The 21,421-nt window shown below is 46.1% G+C and overlaps 1 protein-coding gene across 1 annotated transcript in view; it reads left to right on the top strand.

The window, feature by feature from the left end:
* The first annotated feature begins 1,775 nt into the window (after positions 1–1,775).
* Positions 1,776–21,421, top strand: part of LOC125118047 (uncharacterized) — a 130,753-nt gene continuing 111,107 nt past the window's right edge. The window contains exons 1-3 of the mRNA XM_047764213.1: positions 1,776–1,847; positions 8,181–8,331; positions 8,684–9,337. Coding sequence (XP_047620169.1) covers positions 1,776–1,847; positions 8,181–8,331; positions 8,684–9,337 — 877 coding nt within the window. The remainder of the gene's footprint in view (positions 1,848–8,180; positions 8,332–8,683; positions 9,338–21,421) is intronic.

Below are 21,421 nucleotides of genomic sequence, written 5' to 3' on the forward strand. Positions count from 1 at the left end.
CCAACTCCTAAATGACATCTAGCCTGGGGATAAAACCAACATGCTGAGGATAGCAGAGCAGAAGGATGGAGAAAAACTGGCTCTTGGAAGATGCCATCAAGCATCTGAATTAACCCAACTTGATGCCTGCCCTTTATCTGGATTTCTCATTTTATGAGATGATACATGTCCTTATTAAGTGATTTTGAGTTAGAGCTTTTATTGCTTACAGCCAAAATAATCTAGGATGCACAAGGCCAAGATCAACTTTGTTAGTGTTCCTTAAGACCGGTTATTTATGCTCTCTGTGCCTCAGTTTCCTAATCCATAAAATGGACAAGGCCAATATTCAGTTGATGTACTTTGATAGTAACTAAAAATGGAATTTATTTCCCTTTGGAATCAGAAATGCTTTAACTGTATTTCAGTGGTGCATGATATTTTGTTGTCTGAAATGAATGATCTTGCAATTGCATAGTCATGAGACAGCCATTTTAATGTAAATATGGAAATTCATCTGGGATGTTTGGAGACTGTTCTCTAGGTAACTCCAGGAACAGGGCTTACTGAAATGCTGAGCAAATATTAATTTTGATTTCTCGAGGTGATAACTCTGGGTTGAGAGTTAGTAATAGCAGACTCCCACTTATTTATTTTTTATTTGTTATTTTAAATTATCATTATTTTTAATTATAGTTATTTTTCAAGTTTATAAAATTTAAACCTTTTTATATAATGATTTTTTTTCCATTTTAGCTGGTTTACAGTGTTCTGTCAATTTGCTGCTGTACAGCATGGTGACCTAGTTAGACATACATGTATACATTCTTTTTCTCCCATTATCATGCTCCATCATAAGTGACTAGACACAGTCCCCAGTGCTACACAGCAGGGTCTCATTGCTAATCCATTCCAAAGGCAGTAGTTTGCATCTATTAACCCTAAGCTCCCAGTCCATCCCACTCCCTCCCCCTCCCCCTTGGCAACCACAAGTCTATTCTCCAAGTCCATGCTTTTCTTTTCTGTGGAAAGGTCCATTTGTGCCATATATTAGATTCCAGATTTAAGTGGTATCATATGGTATTTGTCTTTCTCTTTCTGACTCCCATTTATTTAAGATATAGCTGAGAGTTCCCATTGTGGCTCGGTGGAGGGGTGTTAAGAACCGATCATGAGGATATGGGTTCCATCCCTGGGCTCGTGCAGTGGGTTAAGGATCTGGCATTGCTGCAAGCTGTGGCATAGGTCACAGATGCTGCTTGGATCCAGTGTTGCTCTGGCTGTGGCACAGGCCTCAGCTGCAGCTCCAATTCGACCCCTAGCCTGAGAACTTCCATGTGCCATAGGTGCGGTTGTAAAAAGAAAGAAAAAGATATAGCTGAGATGATTGGGAAGTGGAGTAACCCATATAAAAGCAGATGAGGGAGGGCTGTCACTGGTTATTGCCATAAATTTGTAATCCAGCTTAATCCAATAAAACCCCTACTCATTTATTGGCTGAGAAAAGGCTTGATAATGATCTTTTTTTAAAAAATTTAATTTAATTTTATTTTTTTTGGTCTTTTTGCTATTTCTTGGGCCGCTCCCGCGGCATATGGAGGTTCCCAGGCTAGGGGTCCAATCGGAGCTGTAGTCTCCGGCCTACGCCAGAGCCACAGCAACGCAGGATCCGAGCTGCGTCTGCGACCTACACCACTGCTCACGGCAACGCTGGATCCTTAACCCACTGAGCAAGCGCAGGGACCGAACCCGCAACCTCATGGTTCCTAGTCGGATTCGTTAACCACTGCGCCACGATGGGAACTCCTGATAATGATCTTGAAACACTTGAATGTCAGGAAGCCTTTGATAAATTAAAAGGCAATTTGGTAAGAGACAAGATTTAGACTATTCCTGGTTATAATAATACTGATAACTATAGAAACTTTGAAGAAAGGACATGAGGCTATGTTGACACAGGATGGAGAAGGGAGAAAAAAATGTCCCCCTTTTTTTTGACCCCACTTGTGGCCTGCAGAAGTTCCTGGGCCAGGGATCGAACCCACACCACAGCAGTAACCAGAATCACAGCAGTAACAGTGCTGGAACCCTAGCTCACTGAGCCATCAAGGAACTCTTCCTTTAAAAAAAAAATGACAATACATTGCCTAGATTTAAAGTAGCTGGCGATTCCATGAGATAATGGATTCTTTTTTTTTTTTTTTCCTTTTTATGGCTGCACCTGTGGCATATGGAATTTCCCAGGCTAGGGGTTGAATCAGAGCTGCAACTGAGGTCTATGCCACAGCCATGACAACACCGGATCCGAACTGAATCTGCTACCTACACTGTAGCTTGTGGCAACTCTGGATCCTTAACTCACCGATCAAGCGCAGGGATAGAAACCACATCCTCACAGAGACAACGTAGGGTCCTTAACTTGCTGAGCCACAATGGGAAGTCTGGCTAATAGATTCTTGATCTCAATTGAGGAGACATATCCAAGAGGTAAAGTTTAGGCCCATGAAGGATTTCAATGTGGTTGGTAAAGCTGTACTGAGAGAAATAGCACCACACAGAACTAAAAGCTTGATACTGCTTCCACTGGGTTGTGGCTGAGCTCAGGCACAAAAAGTATAAATAGGTAGTCACAGAGGCAAGTCTGTGAAACAGGACCATCCCATAAACTCCATCAGTAGTAAACCAGAGAAACTTGTCTGATTCATTGCCTTTTCTCGTTATATTTGGGTTGAAAATTCATGTTTCTGTATCTTGGAAATGTTTGAATTAACTTAGAAATTAAAGGCATTATTGAAAAAAAAGACCCTGAATTACACTATATTTTTAGGCTGCCCCTTCCTGTTTATAATCAGGAAACTATTGTCTAGACTGCTGATAACATTTGAGGGTCTCCTATGTGCCAAGCACAGTACACTTTATGTACATTATCTCATGTAATCCAATCCTATAAGCCAAGTATCAAGATCACCCCATTCTTAGGGGTGGCATTCAAAATATTTAACGACCAGTATGGGGTATGCCCTGATCCATCAGGATGGACACCTGTAGATGATCAGCACAACCATGCTCATTCCCATCAATTGGATATTGGTCTTGTCCATTTTATGAATGAGAAAATCAAGGCACAGAGAGTTGAAGTAACCTGTACAAGACATAGCCGGCAGTGGAGCCAGGAATTTCAACTCAGATCAGTGGATCTCCAAAGCCTGTGTTCGAATGTTACCATTATGCTGTGCTGCATAGTTTTCTACTACAGAGGGAAGGCTGACCACATGTCTAACCATATCTGGGAGCTTGATAGATAAAGCTGAAACATTAATTATTTAGGTTCAGTATTTTCCCCTCATTAATCCAAAGCCCTGACCTGTCTAAAAACTCCCAATTTAATGCTGTAGAGATGGACATGGTCATTACCTAAATCCAGCCTTAATGTCAGATGCATAAAAGATATGTCATCATGTGGTGGACATAACCAATCCTGGGGAGATTAAGGGCATTTGCTTACTGCTTTAGGGTTTTAGTGGGGAGATAGGAGTTTGCATGGAAGGAGTGATGGCCATTGGGTCAAAAGTAGGAGAGCAAAGGAGTGGCCCAGTATGATTTCTCCTGAGTCAAGCAAGCACGTTAAAATAAAATTACCCATTGAATGCAAGAACATTTGGGTGTTCCTAATTATAGGTGTGTCCTAACAAGATGGGGAGGGAGGGAAAACATGAGAGTGGGGTGGAGGACTGGCCTTAGTGGTGGGATCCACATATGACAGGAGGATAAAGGACTGAGAAAGCATCTGGTCACATTCTGCTGAAATCTCCCGCGGTTTCTTTCAAAATATCACAAGCCTGCAAGTCTTTTCTCACAGTTTCAGCCTGGGCTCAGAGTCAGGGCCAAAGTTCAAACAACATCAAAGTTTATTTTTGAAATAAAGGTTTATTTCCTCATGGAATTCTTGAAGGCTTTGCCCTGCATCGTGTGTGTGAAGCATTGAGTCTGGGCTGAGAGGACTTTATTTGAGGACCTTGAGCCATTTTAGGCTTACATGCCTATTGCCCTGGGAGGTGATTGATGGCTGTGTAAGTTTCCAGTCCGCTCCTGGAGGCCCAGCTCTGGGGTGCACCCCTCCCAGCTCCACAGCCTGGGCTGCTTCAAGGGCAGGAGCGTGCTCTCTTCTCTCACATCTTGTAGCACAGCTCCATTCCCCACTCCCCCTCTTTTCAGAGCATGGGGTTAATTAGCATGGGTTCTGTCTGCCTTGTTGATTGAATGCGGACTCTGTTCTGATTGAAAAGCCAAAAGCTGCCAGTTTGCTTTCTTCGGGCTACTTTCTTTGGGCCTGTGTGAGGAGAGACAGTTTACCTGTGTTCTTTACTGCAGAGCCAAGCCTTAGCATCCAAAAGGATAGGAGACATTTTTTGAAAAAGAGTCAGTCTAGTATTTGCCAATTCTTGTTAATCTCTCTTGGTATAGACACTTAGAACCAGGGAACAACAGAATGTCACAGTTGGGATTGAGGAGCAGCCTTTTTGTTCCCCTGCTGGCTATATATATTTTTTTCATGCATGAGGAAAGCATCTTTATGGAGTCTCCTGGCAAGAGGGTGTGGGATAGAAGGTGTACTCTTACAACATAGATAAAACAACTGATTGACTCTAGAAGAATGTCAGGGAGAAAATTTGCATCTCTGCTTAGCCACCAAGATGCTGCTGTTTGGGTATATTTGAGAGGGAGCCAAAGGGGGCACAGCTTTCTTGTTCCTCACTGTGAAATTAGACGGAGGGCTGTACTGGGAAGTTGGGTAGGCTGGATGAGGTTTGCTCATAAAATTTCATTTTGCAGCTGTAGAAACTGTCAATGTGGAGGAAGAGAAATGGTACTTCCTAGGTTACTTATTTCAAATTCAGTTTTGATTGAAATTCAAGGTTCGGGGAGTTCCCGTCATGGTACAATTGGAAATGAATCCAACTAGGAACCATGAGGTTGCAGGTTCAATCCCTGGCCTCGCTCAGTGGGTTGAGGATCCGGCATTGCCATGAGCTGTGGTGTAGGTCACAGACGCGGCTCGGATCTGGGGTTTCTGTGGCTCTGGCGTAGGCCAGCAGGAACAGCTCCGATTAGACCCCTAGCCTGGACCCTCCATATGCCAAGGGTGTAGCCCTCAAAAGACAAAAAGACAAAAAAAAAAAGAAAAAGAAATTATACGTTCTTAGCAGCAGGTAGTTAGGCGGGACAGGAGGGGGGAAGGACAGTAGAGGCCTTGATGGTCGTGAGTAGTCAGCTCTTCTGTTTCCCTCCTACCCCTCTGGCCATTCTTTCATAGTCTCTGCTTCTAGGCCAGACCTAGGTCCGATTCCACAGGTGAGCCTTACTCATGCTCAGATGGCAACTCAGAGCATAGTGACAGATGAATTACTACAGGCCGGGAGTTCAGGAGCTGATGGGCGGGTAGAAAGCACCCAGAATTTTTAGGTCTGGCTTGGTTATTAGGGGCTTCTCAGAATGCAGAGTGCCAAGATTTATAGACAAATCATAGTAAATATTTCATTCAAAGAGCACTTTCTGGCTACTTGGCCCTGGAGACATGGGTGCAAGTGGGGCATATCGTCCTTGCCCCTTCCCTGTGTCAGGCAGCTTTCTGCTCCAGAATTCATGATGATTCTCTGCTGCCCCCGCTGGGCCAAGTTAAATCTTTTAGTAAGGCTCTTTGCAACAGGCTCTGACTCTAATCCAGCTTCATTCATTCATTCATCAGCATACATTTTCTGAGCATCTCCTGTGTGCCACTTGCTAGGTTTGGTCCTGGGTGTACAGCACGGAGCAAGACAGACTTGGTTCTTACTCTCATGGAATTAACAGTCTAGAGGGAGAGAAAATATAATTACAAAAGAAATATTATTACTATGAAACAAGGATGATTGTAAAGATGCTGTGCTTGGGGGTGGGGGTGATTTGGGAACATGAGGCAGGACTTTTCACCTTAGCTGCTTGCCTGCTCCAGGTTGGCCGGAGTGTGGCACTTCTAGAACCCCAACTCTCCCTCCACAGACTGAAGCCAGGCCCCTGTGATCCTTCCTCAGAGGCTCTCTACATCCAGGCTAGCCTCTCACCTTTCCTGTTGGGAAGAGACTGGAGATATGAAGCAAGGTGGAAACTGATACGTATTCCCATGACTTCTTCCATGCTACGTGCAGTGAGGCTCTGGGCCTGGGAAGGGAGGAGGGGCTCTGGTCTGAGGTGGCCCCATTGCAAGTCCTTGATGTTTCCTTGATGAAAGCCAGGGCCAGTGCACTGAAGAGGCTGACTTGGCTGGGGGGGAAGGGCTTGGGGCCAACACTGATTTGCTTGGAGTTGAGTTTGTTGAGTTTGTTCTTAGAGAGCCCTGAAAGATTCATCAGCTTCAGGAATCAGAGTAGTGAGGGTGGCTCAGACACCAAGCCTGGCCCAGGCTTGCTGCCCTCTGGCAGTGAAGCTCTGCCCACACAGTCTCCTTCAATCTGCTGGTACCTCATTTCTTTTTCTCTCTGAACAGAGATCAGCCTCAACAGCCCATAGGTCAAGGAAAAGTATCCCTGGAGAGTCCAGCCAAGTCCCTACTTTCTGCCAGTCACTCTCTTGGCTCAGGTTTGAGTTTGCCAAATAGAGAATGTCAGGTCCTCATTCTGAAACCGGACTTTAGAGTTCAGAAAAGGGGCTTTTGTCCATTTGTTTATTTGTATTTGAATTAGACCCCCAACTTTTCTACTATTCGTGATCCAATTTACTGAACAAGGGATAGCTATTTACTGAAAAGGGTCATCAGATTGCTCTTAACTAGTTGTAGAGCCTTCTTGAACTGCCAGAGGGACAATTCTCTGAAGGAGTGAATGAAAGCAGGCCACATTCAGGATCACTAGTGCACACATATTCTGCTCAAGGTGTTTTATTTTATTTTAAATTTATTTTAATGTAGTTGATTTACTGTGTTGTGTTAATTTCTGCTGTACAGAAAAGTTATTCAGTTATACATACTCATATTCTTTTTTGTATTCTTTCCATTATGGTTTATTACAGGATATTGAATATAATTTCCCATGTTATACAGCAGGAACTTGTTTATCCATCGTATATATAATATTTTGCCTCACCCAAATATTCCCAATCCATCCCTCCCCAACCTGCCTCACCCTTGGCAACCATAAATCTGTCCTCTATATCTATGAGTCGGTTTCTCTTTTGTAGATGAGTTCACTTGTGTCATATTTTAGATTCCACATGTAAGTGATATCATATGGTATTTGTTTTTCTCTTTCTGATTTACTTCACTTATTATGATAATCTCTAGGTCCATACATGTTGCTGAAAATGGCATCATTTCATTCTTTTTATGGCTGAGTAATATTCCATTGTATATATGTACCACATCTTCTTTATCCAATCCTCTGCTGATGGACATTTAGGTTGCTTCCATGTCTTGGCTATTGTAAATAGTGCTGCAGTGAACATTGGGGTGCATGTATCTTTCTTCATTTTTTAAGTTTTATTGTTTATAGTTGATTTACAAGTTTGTGATGATTTCTGGGATACAACAAAGTGATTCTGTTATACATGTATGCATATCCATTCTCTTTCAAATTCTTTTCCCACATAGATTATCACAGAATATTGGGTAGATTTCTCTGTGCTATACAGCAGGTCCCCATTTTCAAGGTGTTTTATGAAAAGACTATAAGGGATTATAAGGATGGGAACATTTTTAGGAGGAAAGATGAGGAGAAAATTACCAGAAGGAAGAAGTGAAGCACACCAAAAGTCAAAGAAGTGGGTTGGAGGAGAATCAGATGGGAGCTTGCTGTGTTGAAAAGAAATGTTCTAAGTGGAAACTCCCCAAGTGCACTGGGACATAAGCACACTTGGGCACTCTGCTTTTCTGAGGATGCCAGTATCCTCCTCTCTTCTACCTTCTAGAATGGGAGAAATCAGGACATGACCATGGGGTTGCCAGGACTGAAAGCATACCCCGGCTCCTGTATCATTTCCTGGGTAGACATCCCAGGAGCCCAGTGAGGCCAGACATAGAGCCCATCTTAACCAGAAGGCCTCACCAGGAGGAGAGGGACCTGGGCTCCCTTTTTGCTTAAAATATGGAGCCATGTCCTTCTATCTCAACTGAATCTATTGTTCCAGAGAATGGCTTTGTTTTCACTCATTCATTCATTCATTCATTCCAGAGCCTTTACAGTAGTCCAGGCACTGCTGGACTGCCCAAAGATACTGCCCTCCTCAGCAGTCCAGAAAGATATATGGCTCCGCCGCCCCCGCCCCCTCATTTCCAAGATGCGGGCGCTAGAAGGCTGTACTCACTGTCTAGTCATCTAGCCTGTGCGTGGCACTGAGTACAACTTTGGGGAAGGAAAGCTAGACGAATGCAGTCAGATTATTCGGTGGGTTCCGCTGGTTACTAGCTAGTGTGGGCACGGGTGCGCTTGCATTTTTATTTACGAAGAAAAAGTTAAAAAAAAAAGCAGAAAAGTACTTTAACTATCAGTACTGGGACTGGAACTATGCAGGAGGGCACAGGCTCACATACTGTAACGAATGAACATCACACACACACCACACACACACACACACACACACACACACACACCCGCCTCACGCAGACATCCCTTCTTTCACGCTCCAGCTCGATGTTTTTACTCCTACTTCCCTTTCCCTCCTCTCCTGGATCAAGCGTTAATCTGGGAATCTCTGACCGCAAAAGAAAAAAAAAAGGGGGGGGGTGGGTGGGTGGGGGGATCCCGAAGTAGCAGAGCGAGGGAGGAGGTGGAGAAAGGCGGGGAGGAGGAGCCCAGAGAACCAGAGTCAGAGGGACTGGTGGCTCCAGCGAGTGTGCAGCCCCGGGGGGAGCCGGCGCTCCAGGCTGGGAACCGGTCAGCCCGCCCACCCGCCCGCGTCTTCGGCGCCCGCCAGCTCGCCGGCCCGCGCACCGGGGCCTTCTGCACTGGCCTTCTGCTGGGGCCGCCGCTCAGGGGCGCTCGGGCCAGGAACGCCGCTCGGGGCGAACCAGCCGTGCCGCCAGGCTGGTCCCCGGCGCCCGCGCCCGGGATGCCTTTCTACAGGCGCACGGTGGTGCCCCAACGCCTGTGCCCGCGCAACCCGCCACAGCCGCTGACCGAGCTCCGCGACGTGAGCCACCTGGCTGCGCTCAGCCTGCTCCGGCAGCTCGCCGACCTCTGTGGCCACTCGCTGGCTCTGCTCGAGGACCTCGAGGGGCACCTGCTGGCCCTGGGGCGCCGCACCGACAGCCTGTTCCGCCGCACCGTGCGCCTCCGCCGCCGCCTTCCCTGCCGTCTGCTCGGCCCGGAGGACGACGATGAAGAGCTAGGTAAGCCGCGCCTGGGCGGCCCGCGGCCCCGCGTGCACCCCGCCTCTGGGGGCGCCAGCCCGCGCCCGCTCCGCACCCACCCCTCCCCCGCCCTCCGGGCTGGCTCTCCCCTCCTCTTCTCTCCCCTCCCCTCCCTCCCCCTCGGGAGCGAGGGGATCCCATTTCCCTGACTCCACGCCCGCCGCTCTCCCGCTGGAACTTCCTGCTCCTGGACCTGGCTGCGCCGTCCCGAGTGGCCATGTGCCCTCGGGGCTCCCAGCCCTGCGGTTTGGCGACTGCCTTCTGGGGATCTGGGGGGAAAGGCGGGGGGACCTGCGGCGGCCCCTGGGAGCCACTGGGTTCGGACGGCTTCGGCGCCGCCCCCAGGCCTGAGGCGTCCTCATCTACGCGGCGTTGGGAACCAAATGGCCGCGCCGCTGGCGTCTTTGCTCCAGTCTAGGAGCTCGGCCACTTTGGAAAGCGCGCCCGAGCCGCCGGCTACTACGCGGCGGTGCCTACGGACTGTGTAACTTCGCGCTGGAGCGTGATCGCGGCTCTCTGTCAGAAGATTGTCTGAGAACTCGTGTGCCTGCTTTTCTCCGCGAGTTCTGGGCCGGTGCTCCAGGAGAGGCCGGAGAGGGTGGCGAGGAGGACTCTTTCCCCTCCCCGCCGGCTTCTTTGCCCCCCTGACTCCTAGGGTCCTGCTGCACAGACTTGTTCAGGAGGACCATTTAAAGCAGTTGCCAGCGGTTTTGTGATTCCTTTAGAAATCAGTCATGCCTGAGAAACCCAGTGGTGCCCTGGCTGAGTACGCAGGAACCCTGATAGGACGGGAGGGCAACTCGAGCCCTTGTGCTTTACTACTTTGTCCCCAACACTTTGAATGGGGAATCCTCTCTCCATGGAAATGCGCAATGATCCCTTAGCGTTCGGGGACTTTTGCTGAAAGCAAGGGGACTGAATGTGCTGGAAATGTTGACCACAGCTGGGGTATGCCAGGTACCAGGGCCAATTGGCACCACCAGAAAGTTGGGGAGAAAAGGAGCAGTGTGGACAGGAAGTTTTGAATGGAGGCAAAATATGGCTACTGACTGACTGGTGATTGCAAGCCTCCAGCTGCCTTGAGAAAGAATTGCCTTGGTCAGCCCCTCTCCATTGCAGACCTCACCTTGCTCTGCTTCCACCCCTTCTGGCAGATATCAGTCACAGGTTCTGGCATCCCTCTTCCAAAAACTCTCTGACTTCTGAGGTAGATGGTGAAGATCTCTGGTGGAGAAAATGAACTGGGTCCAGTGGGGAAAGGAAGATGGAAGACACAGATGACTGCCAGATAGAATGTAGACATGGGACCAGAAATCTCTGCATGGTAGAGGACTGGGAAAGCTGGGGCTAAGGTCTGGTTAGTTCTCAGTTAACAGAGAAGGTAAGAAGGTCATTGTTGATTTTTTTCTGGGATCTCACTGACTACCAGGATTAGCCTAGGAGAAATTTGATAAGTCACCTTGGGGAGTCGTTTTCAAAATCCCACACAGCTTGCAGAGAGCCACCTACTGAGTTCAGCAGGATAAGTTAAGGATTGTGAGGAGGCTCTGCTTTTCCAGATTGCACCTTTCTGTCCTCAGGCCCTGTCCAAGGGAGGGAAAGCATGGCTTCACCAAGTCGCCTTGGGACCAGTGATCTGCTGAGTTAAAAAGAGATGGCATTATGCAATGGATAGCTTTGAGAGGAAGGAAGCAATTCTTAGGATAAATTGCATTGGGTTGGTTTCTTTGAAGTTTGCAAGAGTTAGGAGAATGGCCATCTCTCATTTTGGGGGTGGCCACTTGCCTTTAAGAGTGTACCTGTCTCTAGGCTCAGAGGCACTGGGGGGCCTGCTGCGGAAATGGAACACAGCTACCTTAATTTGGCAGAAGATCTGGTTTTCCATTTTCTGGTCTAATGCCCTACCCCAGACTCCCCTTGAGGTTCCCAATGCATGCTTTTCTCTTCAGGAGCTTTGAGTGCGGAGCACTTAAATTAGGCCTTCTCAGCAATGATCTGAGCACAAGTGCCAAATTCAAAGGGAGTTGGGGAGCATAATCAGTGTACCATCTGGCCACCCCCTTGTCGCTTGGGCGTAAGCTTCAACAAGGTGTTCAGCAGGTTGTATATTATTTTCGATTCCAAATAAATATGGTGTTCCCCCCACCCCCACTGTCAGGCCTTGCCCTTTTCTTCTGCATGTCTTTTCCTCCTAGCACTCCTACTCCATGATTGACCATTTTGCTGGTGGGCAGCATTCCCAGTCAGCATGTTACCTTGCATATCCTTTCTCTGGCTGGATTTCCAAATTCTTGCTCTAGCTATTTCTTTGGCCATGGGGGCAGGAAAGAACTGGGAGGGAGGAAGGAAGGTTTGGAAGCAGCATGACTAGAGTGAATGACACCTGACAGGCCAGCAGCTTGGAGCCTCCCTGCAGGGACAGCTTGGCTGCCACCTCCGGACTGAGTAATGACAAATCAGACGGGCCCTTTGCCTTCAGGCTTGAGGAGACTGCACTGCAGCCTGGCTGGGCCAGGAGGCGGTAGGGGGAGGACAGGGAGAGGAGAGGGAGAGAGGTAAAGGAGGAGAAAGTTGATGCTAAAAGAGCTGAGGTGTTCCTCTCCACAATCAGGGGTCATGCCCCACCATCTTCAAGGTTACAAGGGTGTGACTGGGCTGGCCTGGTTGCCTGGCAACACCCTCTCCTCCACTGAAGGCTGTTCTTTGGTAACTTGAACCCCTTTGAGACTGCTCCAGAAGTTCTTGTAACTGGTCTGGGGTGGGGGATGGGGGTTGGAAAGAGGAGAGGGCGTGCTCCAGCATTGCACCAAGCTCCTCTGGATGTGGATCTGTGGCTGTTGCTGTACCCTTGGCATTGCCCTGCCTAGCACATGTGCTTTTTTCCTTGCATCTGGATTTGAATGTGGCTCCTTTTATTGCATTCGTGTCCTGGACTCTGTGCTCTTCATCTCAAGAATGGCATGGTCAAAACCAGTGGGAAATAGCTCCATGCCTGCTGCCATATGCTGAGTCAATCGAAGCTTTCCAATTTCTCCCTCAGAGATCTATTTAATGTTTGTAGGTGCTTAGATGATAATTACAAAAGCAATCAGGCCATTGGCCTGGGGGTATAATACCTCCTGTGTGAGCAAGGAAGTCACTGAAGCACTAGACAACACTAGGTATGTTTAATAACACTGGGGAGCTATCATGTTACACTAGCTCATGAACTTGCTGTGGGAAAGATGCTCTCTTCCTTCTTGCAATGATTTTGGCTTGAATACAGCCAGTTGGGTTAATGGTGGAAACTCCCTCTTCATCTTTATGTAAAATTCCTGCCTTTTGATTTTCCAACTTTGTGGTAGCTCTGGCTCCAAGTCAGAAAGGACAGCTGGTTTATTTATGTTTAAATCTTAATTCCAGTGTGAAGGGAGATGAAATCTATATGGAGGTGAAAAAATGAAAGCGGCACTCCTAGACTACAGCCAGTTTACCATTAGGTGAGGTGTGGTAGACCCTGAATCTGACCGTGAGAGCTGCTTGAGTTGGATGGAGCAGGGGGAACTTGGGGGACCTGGAACAGGCACTCTACCATGGCTCACTTTCCTCTCTGACCTAGCTGTCAGCCCCAGAGACTGTTGGGGCAGTGGCTTGACAGAGTGGGGAGGGGGAGCAAGCCCATTTTCTTTTAAAGGCCATGAAATTCCTGGTCTGCTTCATGGTATTTCCATGTGTTGAAAACATCTTCCCTGGAAATTTGGATAGCAAAATATCCACTAGAACTTCCTCCACTTTAGAAACAAGACATTTAATCTTCTCCTTTTAAATTTTTTATCTATTTTTTAATTTTAATTTTTTTATGGCTGCACCCATGGCATATGGAAGTTCCCCAGCCAGGGATTGAATCCGAGCTGCAGCTGCAACCTACACCACAGGGTAATGATGGATCCTGTAATCCACTGTGCCAGGCAGGGGATTGAACCCATGCCACTGGAGTGACCTGAGCCACTGCAGATTCTTAACCCACTGTGCCGCAGTGGGAACTCCTCTCCTTTTTTAGATGCAGGAATAGCTAAGGTGATAAAAGTGTCAGGATGGCAGAATAGTAGAGTAATAGGAGAAGATTCAAGTTATGGCTCTTGGGGTCAATTTTGATCTTTATGGAGTCAGTTAGGTGTCAGGAGGAGGGTGGTTAATTTGCATCCTTTGTCCCTGTACTTCTCTGGCTTGGGTGGGGTCAGTTTAATAAATTTGGTCATTAACCATTATGGGCGCCGTGGCACTTGACTACTGAGGCCCCTAAAAGGGAAAGGACTTGTCTAAAGGCACCTGGCTGGCTCAAGACCTTTAGTAGCCCTAAGTGCTGGAAAGATTGTAGTTCTGTTCCATATGTAATTCCAAATGAAAGCAATACTAAACCTTCAAATAAAATGTTATTTTAAAAAATTATTCAAAGCTCCATCCGTGCGTTGAAATTAAAACAGCTTCTTATTAGATTCTTTCATTCTCTCTCTCTTTCGAACTCCTGTTGTTGGTGCCCTAAGCATGGACTTGATCTGCCTATTGGGGAGTGTGGCACTGGCTAGGCCACCCAGCAGGTCCGTGGCAGGAGGCCTTGCCCTAGAAGCCAGGGCTTCTGACATCCAAGCCAGTGCTCTGCCCTCTCCAGGGACGCTAAGTTCAAAGTCAGCTGCCGATTGAGTGTCACTGCCATGGCATTTTTTTACTAGCTGGACCTCATTCAGAATGAGGAATAACTCCTGCTACCTTTGGGAACTAAGAGCTGCTCTAGAGAACAGGCCTTCTGCGATTCTTGCAACTGGGACTTGGGAAATGAGATGGAGGCTGAGGGGAGGAAGGAAGGTCTACCTTGCTTCATGTGGAGAATAGATGTGATGCAACTTGCTCCCTTGTTAAACACAACACAGTTGACTTTAGGCTTTCAGTGGGAAATAGCCTTGGAAAAACAATCTTCAGGTGGGAAGGAGTGATTGGGCCAGTGACTCTGGCACTGTCCTCTGAAGGTCACCTTTCCATTGAGTCTTTCCCTCACATTCCTTTGGTCATCTTTATGCCCGCTATTCTCCCTGATAGCTCTTAATCCAGTTGTGGACACTCCTTGTCACACACCCACATTCTGACTATTGTCTGTTATTAGAGCAGAGCCTGGTTGGCATTTCCAAAGGCATTTTTATTAAAAGCTAACGGGAATGAGAAGGTAAAATTATTACCAAAAGCATATTTATATATATTTCCAAAGTATGGATTTATTATTCTGCAAAGCTTAAGTAGCTTAACAGGCTTACTAGCTTTGCTGCTCCATATACCCTTTCTGAGGGCCTCGAATCAACCTTTGCCTCAGATCATCACTTTCTAGCCTTGAAGAGAGGGCACAGCTTTGTGCGGGTCCTGTCTCCTCCCCACCCCTCACCCTCGTGCTGGGTGCTAGAGATGCACAGGTTTAAATAAGCCCCAGTCTCTCCCTTTGAAGAGCTCCCAGTCTACAGGGGTGGGTGCCATCTTGCTTCCCACCACGTCAGCTCAGGGTGTCTGGGCATCCGGTCTTCTCTACATTGGAGAGAGCTGATAACCAGAATCCAGACTCCAGTTCACACACACCATAGGATTTTCCATTCAGTCTGATTTGGGGTGCAAGGATGGAGTTCAGACTTTTTAGAATCCCCTATGGTAAACAAATAGAAATAAAATCCAAACGATGCTAGAATGCAGAGTTCCCTGGTGGCTCAGAGGGTTGAGGATCTGGTGTTGTCACTCCTGTGGCACGGGTTCGATCCTTGGCCCTGGAACTTCTACATGCTTCAAGCATGGCCAAAACAATAACAACAACAACAACGCTGGAATGCTACTTTCAATTCAGCAGTGCTTTTACATGAATTTGTAGATTTAAAATTGATGATCTTCTCTTCACACATAGGCAGAGTAGTGCTTATTCAGTAGATGAACAATGCTTGGTGGATTTTCAGACTCATGGACTTCTTGCAATAACTCCTCTAGAGTTATCTAGAGTCTTCTAGAGTCTTCTACTCTCAGTTGGAAACCATTCACCTAACCTCCCTTGTTCAAGCTCTTGGCTTTTCCCTGCTCTGCAGAATTCCACGATTTCACTCAGATAATCCCTCATAAAAAGTTTCAAGTTAGAGCATGCAAGATGGCAATATGTCTTTTTTCCACTTTATTTATTTACTTTTCTTCCAGTTTTATCGAGATACAACTGACATTCAGCATTGCATAAATTCAAGGTGTACAGGGTGATAATCTGACTTACAAACATCATGTAGTGATTACCACAGTGAGTTTAGTCAACATCCATCATCTCATATGGATACAAGATAAAAGAGAGAAAAAAATTTTTTTCCTTGTGATGAGAACTCTTAGGATTTACTCTCTTAACAACTTTCATATCTAACACACAGTGATGTTAATTATATTTATCATGTATTACATTATATCTGTAGTACTTATATTATATGTGGAAGTTTGTACCTTTTGGCCACCTTCATCCAATTCACCCTCCCGTGACCCCGTTCCCTCTGGTAACCATAAGTCTAATCTCTTTTTCTGTGAGTTTTTTTTTTTTTTAAGTATAATTGACCAACAGCACTATAGTTCCTGGTACATAATACAGTGATTTGATATTTCTATACATTACAAATTGATCGACATGATAAGTCCAGTTACTATCTGTTGCCACACAAAGATATTATATTATTATTAACTGTATTTCCCATGCTGTACATTTTATCCCTAAGACTCATTTATTTTGTAACTGGAAGTTTTTCACTCATCCTCACCAATTTCACTCATCCTCCCCACCCATCTCCCTTCTGGTAACCACCTGTTTGTTCTCTGTATCTAGGACTCTGTTTCTGTTTTGTTATGTTTGTTCATTTGTTTTGTTTTTTTTAGATTCCACATATCATATGATATTTGTCTTCCTTTATATGACATTTCACTAAGCTTAAAACCCTCTAGATCCATCCATGTTGTTGTAAATGGCAAGATTTCATTCCTTTTTATGACTGAGTAGTATCCCATTGTGTATTATGTATATGCATGTATATATATATCTCACATCTTCTTTATCCATTCACCTATTGATGGGCACTTAGGTTGCTTCCATATCTTGGCTGTTGGGAATAATGCTGCAATGAGCATATGGGTGTATGTACCTTTATGAATTAGCATTTTCACTTTCTTTGGAGAAATACTCAGAAGTGGAAGTGCTGGATTGTATAGTAGTTCTATTTTTTATGTTTTGAGAAACTTGCATAGGATAGCAGTAACTTAATGGGCAAAGCTACATGAATAGTGCCACAAACAGGAGGTGTATGGACTGTGTTTGCCCAAGGAGGCTCAAAACAAGGTGCTTTGTGTGTGAGGCAGTAGGTTTGATTGTGCACAAGACCGCCAGACTCAGTCCTTTAACTTGAGAGGTTTGAGCAATCTCTGTCCCTCCTTCCTCCCATCCCTCCCTCCTTTCCTTCCTCTCTCTTTTTCTAAAATGTAAGATCTTCAATAGAAGGTAAGCTTCTTAAGGGCAGAGATTTTTATCTGTTTTTACTGCCATATCTCCAGTCCCTAAAATAGTGTTTGGCACTTAATAAATACGTATTAAGTTCAAGTTCTCTTAAGTTCAAGAAAGAATCTAACTATCACACATTTATTGAGCACCTGACTCTGGGCCTGACCTTGTACTGATTTCTGGGGATGTAGAGCCGAGCTAGAATGAGGTCCAGCGGGGAGAACCTGGCGTCTTTATACTGCTAGGGGGTTATCAAAAGGCAGAGGAAACTCACCTAATTCAGCCCAGAGGCTTGGAAAAGCTTGGGGGAGGATGTGGTGTCTGAGTTCTGAAGGATGATCTGGAGCTGGCCAATTGAAGAAGGAGGGGGAGGGAATTCCTGGCTCAGGAGGTAGCCTGTGCGAGGCCCTAGATATGTGAGAGGGCTAGTGTGGGGGAGGAACAAACTCCAGTGATTCAGGAGGAGAAGCTGCAAGGCCCCTCCTGACTCAGAGTGAGCCCTCAGAGTGGAGGTGGGGTGGGGAGGCCCCAACATTCTATTTGCTGACCAAGGAGCTGGTTACTGGGAGAGTCTTGGGAAGGTTCAAATGAAGCCGTTAATAGTTAACCTGCAGATTTTTCTTGATCTATGTTTAAGTTTTCATTATCTTTGGGCAGATGAGACCTGGTCGACCTCGGCCCCTCCCTGCTTTGCAGAGCCAGGTCCTGGGTCCCCCTAGGAGGGGCTCCATGCTACAGTGAGACAGAAAGAGGGAGAGAAAGAAAGAATCTACCTGCCAGTATGTCCTGGCTGTGTGATCCGGTTGCACTGCAGAGCAAAATACATTATTCACGCCCCTGCTTTTTTGTCAGTGGGGACATTTGAGGTTTGACTGTATATTTTCTTCCATTTTTTTTCTGTCTAAACAGCATAGGTTCTTAAGAATGGTCTGTAATTCATCTAGGGGAAAATCAGAAAAGTATTTTTTTTTTTCATTTGGAAAGTGGACTCAAAAAGGAGATGGGTTTTAAAAATGATTCAGCTGTTTTTATTTTAAGTGATATCATTTGCTTCTGAGAACAGTGTAATTAACTGCCTGGCAATTTATAGTCTGATTCCCAGTATCTGCAGAATAGTCAAACTCATATTGTTCTCCCCAACCAGCAGGCCGGGAGGGGAGTGAGGTCTCCTCCACCAGCAGGCTTTGGGTACTCTCCACTCTGTCACAGTTGTCAGCAATTCTAGTAGCATCATTTTATGCTCCTATCCCCCTTGACCCAGTAGTTCCACTTCCAGGACCTTATGCTAAAGAAATGGTCAGATATTGTGGGGAAAATGCTCACAGATGCTCACTGCGTCTTTTGGTGATTTATATTAACCGAAAAATGAAAACAACTTGTTCAATAATTGGGTGTTGTTCAGTACATGTTGACAGGTTTAAGTAATAGAATACTAGACAGCTAAGAAAAATCATGCTCTGAAACAAATATTTGAGGATATGTGGAAATGTGCAGGAGTAATGCTGAGTGAAAAACGAAGGTATTAAATTACATGTACAATATTATTTGAAGTAAAACACACATAAGAAAGAAACTGGAGAGGTAGATGCCAAAATGTTAACAATGGTTGTTATCTCAGGGTGATGACAATGATAGCAAATGATAACAAAGATAGCGATGGTTATCTTAATGAGATCATGGGAGTGGGTGTTATTTGTTTTCTTTTTTTTTTTTATCTTTAGGGCTGCACCTGCAGCATATGGAAGTTCCCAGGCTAGGGGTCGAATTGGAGCTGCAGCTGCTGGCCTATGCCACAGTCACAGCACCGCCAGATCCAAGCCATGTCTGACCTACACCACAGCTTGCAGCAACGCTGGATCTTTAACCCACTGAATGAAGCCAGGGATCGAACATGCATACTCATGGATACTAGTTGGGTTCTTAACCCACTGAGCCACAGTGGGAACTCTTATTTGTTTTCTTTATACCTTTCTGTATTTCTCAAAATTTCTTAAATGAACATGTGCTACTTTTTTTGGTTTATTTATTTATTTATTTATTTTGTCTTTTGTTGTTGTTGCTATTTCTTGGGCCGCTCCCGCGGCATATGGAGGTTCCCAGGCTAGGGGTCGAATCGGAACTGTAGCCACCGGCCTACGCCAGAGCCACAGCAACACGGGATCCGAGCCGCGTCTGCAACCTACACCACAGCTCACGGCAACGCCGGATCGTTAACCCACTGAGCAAGGGCAGGGACCAAACCCGCAACCTCATGGTTCCTAGTCGGATTCGTTAACCACTGCACCACGACGGGAACTCCTTCTTTTTTTGGTTTTTTTGGCTGCGTGCTCGGCCTGAGGAAGTTCCTGGGTCAGGGATCTAACCCATGCCTCAACAGTGATCCAAACCACAGCAGTGACAATGCCAAATCCTTAACCACTAGGCCACCTGGAAACTCCCATGGGTTACTTTTAAGAAATAGAAAAAAATTAATGATATGACATGTTAAGGAAAAGAATCTTGGGACTTGGAAGCAGCAGCTGTGGCTTTCAGTCTGACTCGCCCAGCACTTATAAGCTGACCAAGGAGTCTCAGAACCAGCCTCTCATCTGTAAAAAGGGTCTTAATGCTCCCCAGTTCAGAAGGTTGTTGACAGGATCCAAAATACTGCCTTGAAAATGCCTGGCCCATGTGCCACGATCCCATATGCAATCACTAAATCCTAAGAGGATGAAATTCGGAGTTCCCTTCATGGCTCAGTGGTTAATGAACCCATGAGGATGTGGGTTCGATCCCTGGCCTTGCTCAGTGGGTTGAGGATCTGGTGTTGCCGTGAGCTGTGGTGTAGGTTGAAGACGTGGTTTGCTGTGGCTGTGGTGTAGGCTGGCAGCTATAGCTCTGATTTGACCCTTAGCCTGGGAACTTCCAGATGCTGTAGGTGTGGCCCTAAAAAGCATAAAAAGAGAGGATGAAATTCCACAAAACCTTTTGAAATCCCCGGATGGGGATACTGTCAAGATGAAGTTATAATAAGAATGTTTCCTGGACAGCTCCAAAGTGCAGCCAGTCTTCCCTTTTGCAGAATGTGTAAAGAACGCCTGTGTGCCCACAGAGGAGCCGCAGCTTGCTTTTGAGGCTGTCGGCCCATCTCTCCTAACCCGGAGATTTTGCTTTCCTTTGACTCCTCCCTTCGTTCTCCCCCACTGACATCTGTTTACTGCCTCGCCAACCAAGGGGGAAAACATTCTTTGGAACTGAAGCCGAGGCACCACCACAAGTCCTGGCAGCTCTGAGATGTTTATTGTCACAGAATGTGTGGTGCTGGCTGACCACAGGACTTGCCAGGCTGGGACGCCAAGGAGGGGCCTTACTGAAGCAGCAGAGGATGGACTCAGGTCGCACAGTTAGGCAGCATCCCCTGCCTTGGGGCAGAGCTCTCGTCCAAGTGTCCTGCTGGCTCTCTGGTCACCTCTTCCCTTGGAATGGTTTCATGGCTCCTAGCTTGGCTCGCCAATTTTATAGAACCTAGCTTGGTTTGTGGGTGAAGAGACATCTTCTCACAAAACCTATGGGGCCTCAGGATGTTTCAGTGACATATTTGGCAGCTTGCCTGAAGGCCTAACTTTCACCAGCATGGATTTAGAGCCAGTAAGCCCTGATCTCACAGCCAGGCAGCCTCAAGGTCATGGGCACAGCTTGTGATGTCTACAGCATGCCCAGACCACCAGGCAATTCAGTCATCTCCCTGAGTGGAATCCTTCACACTGCTTGTTTGGTTGATTTTTTTTTTCGTTTAAAAAATTACAGCCAAAAATATAGACCCTGGCTGCACATCTGAATTACTTGGAGAGCTTAAAAAAGTTACTAATGCCGTGGTCCCACCCCATACCAATAAAACTGGAATTTATGGGGGTGGGGTGGAATGAGGCCCATGAACCAGGATTTTCAAAAGAACCTCCTAGGTGATTCAGATGTGCTGCCATGGTGACAACCACTGCGGTGGTATAGATGGTTAAAGCTGAAAGAGACCATCCAGAGTCTGAATAATTACAATATATTTGTGACTAATGAGCATGAACTATAATGCAGCTTAACATGTGACCAAAAATATCTCATGGATGAATTCAATGTAATCAATAATAAAATACCAAGTTTATAGATAATACACATTTTTGACTTTATAAGAAAACACAGGAAATTAGAAAAATGAAGCCCATTTTAATTTTATTAATAAAAAATAAATATATGTTAAGACAGAGTAAATAATTTTTTTTTGTCTTTTTAGGGCTGCACTCGCGGCGTATGGAGGTTCCCAGGCTAGGGATGGAATCGGAGCTGTAGCCACTGGCCTACACCAGAGACACAGCAACGCGGGATCCAAGCCGCGTCTGTGACCTACACCACAGCTCACGGCAACGCCAGATCCTTGAACCTGAAAACTACTGGTTCCTAGTCGGATTCGTTAACCACTGAGCCACGATGGGAACTCCAAGACAGAGTAAATAATCTTTTATTTTACATTTTTTGGGTCATAACATGTCATCAACAACCACTGACATTTT

Source organism: Phacochoerus africanus, chromosome X, assembly GCF_016906955.1.
Source record: "Phacochoerus africanus isolate WHEZ1 chromosome X, ROS_Pafr_v1, whole genome shotgun sequence".
Taxonomy (NCBI): Eukaryota; Metazoa; Chordata; class Mammalia; order Artiodactyla; family Suidae; genus Phacochoerus; species Phacochoerus africanus.